At 42.0% G+C, this 12,302-nt stretch overlaps 1 protein-coding gene across 3 annotated transcripts in view; it reads right to left on the bottom strand.

Annotated features, from left to right (window-relative positions):
• Positions 1-12,302, bottom strand: part of VWC2 (von Willebrand factor C domain containing 2) — a 56,807-nt gene that overhangs the window by 4,848 nt on the left and 39,657 nt on the right. Inside the window, exon 4 of one of the 3 annotated variants that reach the window (XM_084507521.1) lies at positions 5,197-5,247. The exons of the other annotated variants lie outside the window; for them this stretch is intronic. Coding sequence (XP_084363647.1) covers positions 5,216-5,247 — 32 coding nt within the window. The 3' untranslated portion in view covers positions 5,197-5,215. Of the gene's footprint in view, positions 1-5,196; positions 5,248-12,302 lie in introns of those variants that run through there. 3 annotated transcript variants of the gene reach the window in all.

The raw sequence follows: 12,302 nt of genomic DNA, 5'->3' as shown, positions 1-12,302 counted from the left end.
GTCAAATAGGTCACTTTTAAGGTATCTGATAGAAGACCTGGTAGTTATATTACATTCATCACTGTGGGATTAGAGTGCTTTGTAAGGGACGTAACCTCAACATTTAGCTTAGCGACTATTTCTATGGTGTTTTTTTTTCTTTTTTCTTTTTTGTCACATTTCACGGAGAGATTTCCCACAGTTACAACATGAAAAGGCAGATCCTACACTGCCCGGGAAGTCTTGAGAACCACAACATCACAGAAGAAATAGCAGTGCTTTGCGAGATCAGAGGTTCACCTGCACCACAGCAGCCAAAAGATGTGCAGGGTAGTACATGGGAACAGAGCAAACACAGAGCAACAGCTCCTAAAAGACATGCCCGGCTTCTAGCTCTCTGAATCAGACACTTTGTAAAAGGCTGCTCTGTGCTTCCTTGTCTTTACTGGACTTCCCTGTGATTAGCCTCTCCAAAATCCTGGTGAACCCATATAAAGCCTTCTACTGCACTTGGTAGCAGAGCCTACAGCTCTTGCACACAGGGTAGGGCAGTTTTCTTCTACTGCCTGATGCTTTCCGCCTGCTACCTGGGTTTGGTTCCCCAAATCGCCATGGTGGGAGAGGAGATGACAGCCACTCCTAACCTTGTAGACCTGCTTCACGCTTCCCAACCATCCCACCAGCAGGCCTGCAGACCTAGGAGGCCAGTCCTGCCCCCTGTTGCCCCTGCTGATCTTCCCCAGCCCTCTGCCAGTTCCCCTGCATCGTTTTTGGGCTCTGAGGACCAGCCCTGCCCACCACGTGCAAGTTGCAGAAGCACCTTGGGCTTTTACAGAATGAGAGCAATGCTCCCTGTTCTGTTCCCATCTTGCTGATCATCCCATCAACAGATGACAAAGTTGAGCTGGCATTTTCATGAAACTATCAGTTTTATACCAGAGATAAAACTTCTAGAAACAAATGCTTCACTATTTTCAGAGAAATTGTCCTGTTGACTTTTCCTGTTACGGAAAACTTTCATTTTCCAGCAATAACACTTGGCTACCCCCCACTGCAATTTCTGGACGGGTTTCAAGGCATGCCAGCACATCACAGCACCCCAAAAGCTGACTGCTCCATCCACAGCAGTGTGCTGAAGTAGCTCGGTTTTAAAGTGCAGGCGTTCCCTCCCTCATCCCTCTCACATCTAATCACCTCCTCTGCAGACGGTATCTGCACGTACTTTGTGCCCTTCCAAGCTCTAATCTCCTCTAAGGGGTCTGTATCTCCCCGACTTGATTTTGTTTCCCTCTCGTGTGGATATATATAATGCCTCTATCTCCTGCGAAACGTCAGCTTGGGAGATAAAGCACAAAAAGCAGCCAGCAAAAGCACTCTGTGGCCGGTGCCTCTCATTCCCTGGCAAAAATAAGTTCATCACCCCTGCTGCTGTCAGTATGCTGACGGCTCCTGGTCCAGCACAACCTTTTACTTGCCTCGGTACCTTTGGATGCTACTGAACCAAATCCAAAAGAGAGTTTTCAATTACAGAAGAAGGATTCGGGTAGACCCAATTTTAAGAGCAATTTGGGACCCTGAAGAACCATGAACTGTTTCTTGTGGCTTATCAGCGCCTTAAGATACGGGCAGCCAGAGAACCATGGCAAATATCTTAATAGACTCCCAGTAAATGTGTATATATGACAGGGAGAATAAAAATAAAGGTATTCATCCATTTGCAATTTTACCTAGCTGCGACAGGGAATAATGTGCTATCTTTCATAAAAGCAGTGTTTTGTTCACGCTAGACAGAGCCTTTGTGCTTTTAAGATAAATAAACCCCCTCCCTTTTCTAGGGTCATGTTTTGTTAGATGCACAGGGAACTGACAGATTGCAAGAAAATCTGCCAAAGGCAAAACAATTAAAAACAGCATTTTGCCACGTAATTTAGAAGGGTGGGTGCAACAGCATCTGTGGAAAGGGGACAGCCAGAAGAAGCTGAATGAAGTTCTTGTGTAACAAAACAGGCTGACCGTGTCCTCAGTGGCACTCCTGCCACAAAAGGGGTAACGAAGCCGGGGCACTCGCTGCAGTCTGTGTGCAGGTGGTTTAATACAGAAGGAAAAAAAACTATGATCTTGTTTAGAGTTGGGTTTTAATATTCTGCTTATGATCACGTTCTGTTGTTATACTTTTTAAATTTTCATACATCTGAGCACTACTGAATCATGCTTTGGTCCAGCTCCAATCCTAGAAATGGGAGAAGTGTCCGAAAATTCAACAGTTCATGAAGCACAGCAATCACTGCCCCTGGGACAATCCTTTTCATCACCGACCCTTCCCAAGTCCAGTTCTCCACTGCCTCACTCTGCGGTGACATTAGCACCTATGGAAGCAAAGTGCAAAATGCTGCCGTGAACAGGGCCATGCAATTACTCTTACACAGACAGGAATGGCTTGCAGGAAGGGAACAGTCCATAATCCTGACAACAGTGCCGTCCCCGTGGACTTTCATGTGTATTCAGAGAAAGGGAATTTAGATATCGGCTTTTTGTGTACGGAACAAAAAGCAGCTCAGGCACATTGAACACTCCGCAATCAAATACTACACGCGGCAAACAGAAAGCCTCAGAGCATAAAAGGGCCCAATTAAATAGGGGGTTTGAGTGCCACAAAAATAAACTACATCAAACAACTTCCTTTATCAGAGAAAATATGGAAGGACTTGAATACTCTGCTTACAATGATTTTCAGAAGTCCTACGGCTTGTAAAGGGATATTGTGTTCCACCCAACACCGGCACCAATTAGACATGAGCTGAACATTGTGTCTATCTCACAGCAAATTATATCAACGCTTAGAAGCCAGCAAACAGCATATCAATTTTGCTCTCAGCTTTCTTGCAACTCAGTCACCACCCAGGCAATGAGAAAATCAGAGGCGCATTGGAAAAACGCACGACGGATGCTTTTGACACAGAAAGTCTTGGGGCTGCTGGGAGCAGTGGTGTTAATGGGACAAATCCTTCCCTACCTCACCTGTTCCTTCACCCCAGTGACTTGGTGAGTTTTGGGGGTCTGGTGAAAGACTGTGCACCCCTCCACGCAGCCAAAGTCTGCCAATCTCGCTGGGACATGTCAGCCCATTCCTCAGACTCGTAAAGCCATGTGAAACACTGTTGACAAGAGATCCCGAGCAGGTTATCCTAAAAAACTATTAGGCAGATTGAAATAGGCTTTGCACTTCTGAAAGCATGTGCTACAGGCCAGTAATTTAACGCATTGGAGTGCTGTTGCGAACACTGGAACTAAAAGCACTTTTAATTAGACAAACCTCTGCAGCACTTCTCGCCGTACAGCCTATCAGCCGGGCTCATCGGGTCACTGAGAGGTGTACAGTAACCAGCTGGTAAGGCGCAGGACTGCATGCATCCTGAAAAATGTACTAAATGCAGAATGCTAATGGGTGCTTGAGGATTATTATGGAAAAATCCCCAAAGATTACAACTAAATTGAAAGCTAAAATGGAAGTGAAGTACAGTGTAACGCTGCTTTGGCGATCAAGTGGAATATAAATCAGTGTATTTTTTTAGTCACTATAAACCACTGGAGAGTGAGAATATGTACACAAAGATGCAACAAAACTTTATTGGTCAAGGGTCAGATGTTTTTTAATCCTACTTTAGAGTAAACACCCTGAATGTTAAATCTGAGGTTGTTTTTCCTTACTGAGAACTATTTACATCTAAATACTGAGTCTAGAGTATTCAATTCCAAAAAGACTGTCACAGCAGACTGTGCCAATTTTCCCAATCACCTAGTCCTCTTGCAAAATGAGGTGTTTTATAAGGTTTGCCACTTTTTTTTTTTTGGGGGGGGGGGGGGAGGGGGAGGCTTGCCTTCACATACAGATTTCTAGTTCCTCATCTGGTTTCCCTAGAGGTGGCTGTCCCTAGTTAATCTACTGAAGTGACACAGACTAAACTAGAAGAAGGCAGCTGTACCAGAGGACCAGCAGTCTGGTGTCACAGATGCCACTCGCGGTGTAACCTCACACAGACAAGCTATGCAAAACTTGGTTAGCTGCAGACACAGGGATTGGAAGTTCAGACTCTTAAAGGGAATAAAGTTTGTGCAATAACAGAAATATATGGTCTGAAGCATCAGAAGTGTCAAGTTCATACCTAGAGACTTGTCCTGTGGCAGTTTCTAGAATGTAAGTATGGAGTTGTGCTCACTTAACCAATTTCCTTTGAGTTGCATGTCAAAAGATGAGAGTCCTTTTGAGACCGACTCCAGCGCACGCATGTCATCGCTCAGTTGTGGACACTTGTACAATGAAGCACTATTTTAGCCCATGATGATCTCTTTGAAAAGATGCTTGTGTGACTGGAGGAGCAGTTGCACAACAGATTCCCCACTGAAACAACACAGTCACCTTCTACCATCCAAACTTCCCCACTCAGGACACCATTGTACTTTATTCATCATCCCCTCAGGCACCTGTAATCTCAGTCATTGTCAGTATTTCTCTCAGCAGCTCCTCTCCATGACCAAGTTACCCCACTTCTGTCTGTGCTCCATGAACACTCCTAAGCACATTCTGGCCCTGCCCACCACGCATTTCCCCATCGTGTCTTACTCCAGACATCCACCGGCCTTCTCTGCCTCTGCCACCGCCTTCTTGAGATGAGAGCTGTAACGTTAATGCTAACACTACCTAATTTTCCTGGTAGGTGGTGCAGGAGGCAGCAAATGAGTTTAAGCAAAGAGAATACACTGGTGTAAAACTGTCCTAAAGCAAAAGAGACTAACATTTTTTTACACCATAATAGAACAGTCTCACAAAAGGCTTTCTTTAATATATACTGAAGAATGACCACTTTTTCTCCTGCTTCCAGTTTTCCCATTTACAATGTTTCCAAAAATCTGCTGCCTAAGAATAGATGAAAGTATACCCTTTATTACAGGGAGAGAAGCAAAATGGATCTATGCCAAAAAAATATTTACAGTTGTTGACATGTCATACATCAATTTAAAACATAATGGATTCTAACAACATCCTTTGCCATGCATTTTTAGCTTCATTCACTGAAATAAAAAGCTGTATTTCTCAAACAAAAATCTAATGGAAAAAACAGTTCTCGTGTATGGGATTCAGAATGGAAAATGAAGAACCTGTTTACTCACCAGTCCTAATGAATTACCACTGTCTTTAGTTGTGATAATTTTCAAGGTATACAGTTGTAATTGCAGGTCATTTTAACTTGATGCCAACATTATGTGTATCTGTAACTAACAGAGATGTTAGGTTTTCCCAAGAAAAAATTCTTTAGGAAATTTAAGATGCACCTACCTAAATTACTTCACAGCTGAGAAAAGACACAGTATTTTTATGAGCAAAGGAGAAGTTATGCTATGCTTCCATGCTGCTAAATCAATAATTCTACCTTTTCTTCCACTTTAATGATTTTCCCCTGGTGGTTACGAAACACAGCACTAAGACGGTTTGCTTTGGAAAGACTGTATTTTGTACCCATTCAGGAAGACAAAGAGAAAATACCAGGGACCAAACAAACACGATGGTCTGAAAGGGCACCCTCCTTTCCAGGGGTGCTCCTGAGCAGCTCTGCACCCATGGGAGGCCCGGATGCAACCTCGGGGAAGCCTGGTGTGGGTCCTCCCTGCTGGACAGCCTGGATCTAAGTGGCTTGGCACCCAGATTTAGCTTCCTAAAATTGAGGCAGCCATCCCCTGTCCCTCTGTGTGCTGAAGGAAAGGAAGAGGTGGCTCCAGAGGGACACTCATCTCATGGACTTGGGACATGGACAGAAGCAGTGACGGCTTCAGCCGGACAGGTGGCAGCTCAGCCTGTCCACCCAGCAGCTCGCGGCCTTGCTGGGCCAGCTCAGGGGAGCTGTATGTGCCTCCTCGCCCTCCGTCTCACACACCAGCCATGCCTGCAGGCTGTGGTGCCAGCCAACGCACCACACTGGGGGTAAAATGGCTGCCCACAGCCTCAGGCCACTGGCAGGTGTTGCCATAGCGGTTTGCCAGTCTGGTCCACAGCTTGTCCCCTTCCCTGGCACACAAAGCTTCTCCTCGTATATCAGCCCCCGATTTCTGACACAGGCTCAAAAAAACACTTTCTTTCTTCCCTTTGTGCCACATCCACACGTCTCTTAAAGGCCTCCAGGCATGGGGACTCCACCACTTCCTCAGGCAGCCTGCCTCAATGCTTGACCACCCTCTCTGTGAATAAATTCTTCCTAATGTCCAATCTAAACCTCCTCTGAAGGGCAGGAAGGGGTGCACCAAATAATAGCTATTATTCTGTCAATCAGAAACTGTCAGGAACTCAGAGCTTCAAATTTAAGGCCCCATTCCTGACAAGACTTCACTTAACTTAGGACCATGTCTCAAGACAGCTACTTAGAAATGCAATCAATTGCTAAATTAATCTAAACATATTAAACTGCAACTTAATCCAGTGGTGGATATTTAGAAATCCATCACTGTCTTACAAGTTAATTTCCTCCTGTGTCTATTCGTATCACCCTTACACAATCCGTGAATCAATAACTTCCCAAAGGAATGCTTTGGCATAGGAAAAGGGGGAAAACAGAAGATGTAAGGATGATTCACTGTAAAGGTAAAACAGTCAGAATCCACTGGTGTTGGAAGAAACCAAATTAGTGGGAGTGCAAGCAGTAAGGAGAAAGGCAGGAAAGCAGGTAGGGTGACTGGTAAAATGATTTTAAGGGATCATCTCTTTGTGGAGATGGAAAGACAGGTGATTTGAAGTGAGAGACATGAATTATGAAAGATTCAGGAACCGGTTTTGTTAAATGCAAAGATTGTCTCTGTGAGTTATATAAACCCTTTCATCTTAGAGAAGTGCTGCAGCACAGAAATTGCGTGTCATTCACAGGGGCAGACATAAAAGGTTGTGCACTACCCAAAAGAAATCTTCTACATAATATTGCTCAACTTCTTCATTTTTCGTGTCTGAGTTCAGTAGTGATTTTTCCATGTGCTGCAAAGTTAAGACCACAATTTGATATTGCAGCACTCTTCTCCCATTATTAGTGCATACTTTTTCTCTCCATTACACAGGTGTTTGAAACTGGGAAGGAAACAGCAAAGGAGTGAATACCCTTGGAGTTGCCACATTTGTGTGAACATCAATATATTTAATCTGGGTCTAGCGAGAGAAACTGAAGATGATGATGATAAGCCAAAAGTTTCCATCAACATCCCCACTGCAACTTTTTAAGAGATATCAGTGAATCTAGTTTGCATATTTAGCCATCAACCCTAACATCTCAGGGAGGGCTGCTTGGCTAGTGAGAGGGAATACTGCAAACCAGTCAAGCAGCAGGACACAAACATACCTTCAAAAGAAATCAGTACTCATTTAGTAAATGAGTATTGCAAGCTCACCATCTAAACAGCAGAAATTCAGAAATGAAGGTTGCAAAGCTGTCTTTTCCTCTAAGTGGGAAGAAACAGGGTACTCCCTGTCAGTGGCTGAACCATTTACATGTCCTAGCACTAGGCCATGAGCTGGCACTACAAATATTACTGAAGCTACTGTTCACAGGAGTAGTCAGCAAACTCCAGCAAAGATGCTCTGGAAAAAATAACAAATCAGATCAGGCCTTTTATTGAAGTAATAGTCCAGAAAACTGTCCTGGCAAAAACCAAACTGGCTTCTAGGCAGCGGACCCCAAAGATGGTCAAGCTGGCATAAGGTCAAGCTGGTCTGCCTCCAAGATTTCTCTTCTGTTTTTTTTTCCCCCAGCTCATCAGACCTCAGGAACAGTTACTGATGCATTAAAGCTAGACTTTGTATTTACAGTAACAGAATTACTGTAAACCTATTCTTAAATATTTCCACATATTATATGTTTTTTCTTGTAAAATTATCTCTAAAGGCAAGTATTATGGATGTAAAAATTCTGGAGGAAAAACAGCTGGTGCTTTTATGTTTATCTGAAAGCTATGTTTGTTTTCTTCTAGGCAAAACCAGAGCCTTAGGAAATCGTAAATGATTCCCAAGACTCTTTGAACTGATTTTCATAAAACTCTGATTAGTGCACTAGAAAAAGAGTAGTAAACAAAATGGAAGTGGCAAAACTAGAAATTACATTTTACTTTTCTACTGAAGCTATCGCTCCTAAATATCCCACAATCAGCAATTAAGAGCTCAATTTATGATTATAATGTTAGCCACCCCATTTGTCTTTAGGGTATTCTTCTACTCTGTGGTAATAAAAACGATTACTTCTCACCTGTAGCATACAAAGTGCAATCAGAAGGAAAACCAAGGAAGCTCGTGTGGAATACAAGTTATTAGTTTACATAACCCCCCTAGAAGGCAAAACTAAATTAAAAGCTGGAACTCTTAATTACAGAGTGGATCAAAGAGTTGTGAAATACGTGAGATTCTGAGATGTGGAAAAGGAATGCTTTCTGGAGAGGGAATGTCCTTCTGCAGGGAGAATAAATATCAGTCCAAGAGGAATAAACAACCAGCTCCTCTGACTCATTCCCTTTTGCACCGTATGATTTATCCCTGTCTTGCTCAGGAACTTAGCTTGTAAATATTCCCTTTGCACTTGATACAAGAAGCTTTAGTAGCCCAATATGTACTTGAAAGTCTGCAAACATTAACAGATCAGTAATTTCTTCTCTAATTCTTTATTCCAATTTTTCAATGTATGCATGTGTCACTGAAATCTGTGTATTACATTGCATGAAAATCTGTTTGGTAAGGAAACTTCGCAAAATGAAAGCTCTGGATATGTTTTTGAGAGAGAATTGAGAAGTGGTCAGGAGAGAAGGAGTTTTAAGGGGAATATCATTTCTATCAGCAAATGCATGACGACTGGAGGAAAAACGATTCAGCCTGCAAGTAGCAAGCAGTTTAAGCGGTTTAAGAGTCATATGGTATCTTCTGATTTCCTTGCCTTTTTCTTTTTACCATTTCTTGCTTATTGCATTGTAAACATCTCAAGTCTGAGGCTGTTTCTTGCATTTTTATTTATTTATATATATATGTGTTTGTACAGAACCTTGCATATCAGTGCCCCAATCCTAATTCGGAAATTAATCATAATAATTACAATCAATGATTTTCTATCTATTGGAACATTTAGTAGTTTGCTCTACAGTCCAAATACTAAATCATAATTGTTTGACACGGCCATTAAATCATGAAATAACAAATCTAATTGAACAGTGAGGAAAAGTTAAAACATAAATGAATTCTGTCACATTAGAGATGAAGGAAACAAAGGATGAGTACAGTCAGAAGTCTCTAAGAAGACTCAGGGCTCTACCATGAATAATACAAACACACCGACACATGGTAACTCTCTGTAACAGGAAGGTGGCTCTGCAGAGATGGAGTTGCAGAGGTATCTTTGCCCACCAAACACTAAAAAGCCACTGGTCGCAGTGCTGAGGTATCTGGCAAATAATGGTTGGGACTTGAGCTTCCTCACAGACTCCATGATTCTAGGAACTTTCATTGTATTTCCCTTCTGTTTTCTTTCCAAAAGGAAGCCTTTTCAGTTACTTGTTAGCCAGCTCCACGTGACTATCCAAAAGGGTTTAGCTCCATCCAAAATGCTGGAAATCAGCTGCACATTCCGTTTACCGGTTCACCGAGTCCCCCAGGAATCAACACAAGAATGTATTGACCCACAGGATCCTTACGTTTTGCTTGGACATTCTCTGCATGAATTTCTCTGTTTTTTAAATCTGTGCAAGCTCTTGGCTGTCACAGGAAACTGTGGCAATGAGTTCCACAGTTTCATCGTGCCTTGTATGAAAATGCATATACAGCCCTTTGCTTCCTTTGAGCCTTCACCTAATAATTTCATCGAGCTAGACTAGCTCTTACAATGTGAGAGACAGCAGAGGTGATATTCAGAGGATGAGCAACCGAAGTTCTCGATAATAAGGATTTTCTCCTTTACGATGCCTTCTAGCCAAGGATTTCAAACCATATCTCAGGACTTACATGCTGTAAGATTAGCCAGAGTTCTATGAATTTATATTTTGAGGATCTGTACACTTTCTTAAGCACAAGAATAGCAATGATTTTTAATACATTTCTCCCCTTCTACTATGAAAAAGGGAAAATCGCCTATGTCCTTTAGAAGAAAGTGACAGTTTTCCTTAAAATTGCAGTATAGAGACACCAGACAATTTCTAACAAGCACTCAATATATGCTGGCTGTCTAACGTGCAAGTGGAAATAATGTTTCCTCTATTATTATTTTACAAGCTAACAAGGCATCATTTTGTTTCTAAATTGCAATCACAAAAAAAAACAAAGAGAATAATTTAAAGGAAGCCCTGGCCATAATGCTGTGAACAAGATCACTTAAATGCTTTAAACAAGCTAAAGCACTTTGGAATGGAAACTTAGAATTTGTATAGTTCTTGGGAAATTACATGAAGGAGTAAAATACATCAAGCAGCCTTCCCTGAAGCATGAGTGTGTTGATTTCCACTGTATTAGGAACACTGCTCCAGGTAAAACCATACGATCAGCAAGACTAAATAATCCAGTTGGAAAGATAAGATTCTCTGAGGGAATTGTATGCAAACAGAGGCAACCGCTCTTCAAAATGCCTGCCATAAAAGCTGTACTTAAATGCATCTTCATCTTCAGCTAATGCTGCAAACACTAGACCTGTCAAAGGATACTGCAACAAAATGAAAATACCCTAACTACAGTTAAATAATCAAATTGATAAATTTAGATTCCAGACTTTAAGCCTTCCTGGCATGTTGTGTCATTTTCCCTGGGCAGAAAGTCTTAATAAATAAAACAACTCTACACCTGTAATTACGAGACTCATATTTTAGCTAATTATGTCATATTTATTCATGCTAAATTAAACTATGTTGACAAGTAATGACTGAGTGCAGATACTGTCAGAAAGAGGCAAACTCCTAAAATAGGATAAAATGTCAGACACAATGGAAGGCAGCAGGAAAAACTTTGTTTTTTATTTCTTTGGTACTTCCTTTTCTCAGCCTTCATTTCTTTTCAAAGTGGAGCTTTTAAAAGCCACACTCAGTCGCTTATTTTTCGCAATAGCTCATCTATCACAAGTTCTTCCTGCACAAGATGTTGCTTTTAAAAGAACATTTCTAACAAAGGATTCTGGTGAGAAGTCAGATTCCACTTCCAAGTGGTTAAAAAGTGAGAAAAAATGAGGAAACAACTAGCCTGCCTACCCACATTTGACAACACTCAACTCCCATTATGGACAGACTTAGTAAGCCTAGGCTTCCTATTTGTTTTTTATTAAATAGATTTTAAGGGAGGCTCCCCATGTCAACCACGGTGTTTATGAGAATTTATGTCAGTTCTGGCAAATTACATCATGGAGTCAAATGCATTGAGGAGTCTTCCCTCAAGCATGAGTCTCAGTTTAAGATGCTCCTCTGCCCTGTGTTTGGTTTTCAAATATGAGATCCACAAAAGGATAGCCAAATTTCAAGAAGATTGTGCAGGACATTCAGTCATCTAGATTTAGGAAGAAGAGTATGCACCTTGTCCATGTGGCAGGAGGAGGAATGGGGATGTTAAAAGAAATTGTGGAAAAATGAAAGAGTGAAGAAATTAACCAACAGGACTATGGGGTATCAGTTTGAAACACAAATTTCCCATATGTTCAAGGTATGAATGAACTTTCCAACAAGCCCTTTCCTTTAATGATGAAGAAAATACTTGGGACACTGCATTTAGGAAATAGAGCAAAGGCACATTTCCACTAGAAAAGCATCCTGAATGCAGTCAGCACAGCAAAACAAGTGCTGCTTTTTCCTGTGGAGTTATAGTTGCAGAGGCTTGGGGAGACAAAAGGTTGACCTTCCAGGGGGGGTATCACCCAACCCCCTTTGGGACACCCAGGCCATCAAGGCTTGGAGCCCGGGCTGAATGACCTGCCAGGAGCATAAGCAGCAAGGCTCCCGTGCCAAAACCTGCATGTCTGCATGCTCCCAGACCCAGCCCAGGGCATTACAGACATTTCAAAGAAGTTCATATAATATAAATCAAACAAACTGAAGAACACCCTTTCTTCCTCCAGATATTAGGGCAGGAGCACCTCACATCTAAGTGAGTTTTCTCAAATCCACTTTCTTTGTGGTTTGCAAAACAGACCCAGGTCTACGTGCATCACAGTCCTCAGTGTCACCCCGCGCATACATTTTATTATCCCTGCATTATTTTTCTAGCTACATAAATTCCCTGCCCACCACATGCATACAAGAAATAGCATCTTGTATGCAAGCATACCAAGCTGTAAATCAATTTC

This window comes from Aythya ferina, assembly GCF_964211825.1.
Source record: "Aythya ferina genome assembly, chromosome: 2".
Classification (NCBI taxonomy): domain Eukaryota; kingdom Metazoa; phylum Chordata; class Aves; order Anseriformes; family Anatidae; genus Aythya; species Aythya ferina.
This window is presented reverse-complemented; position numbering and strand designations above follow the sequence as displayed.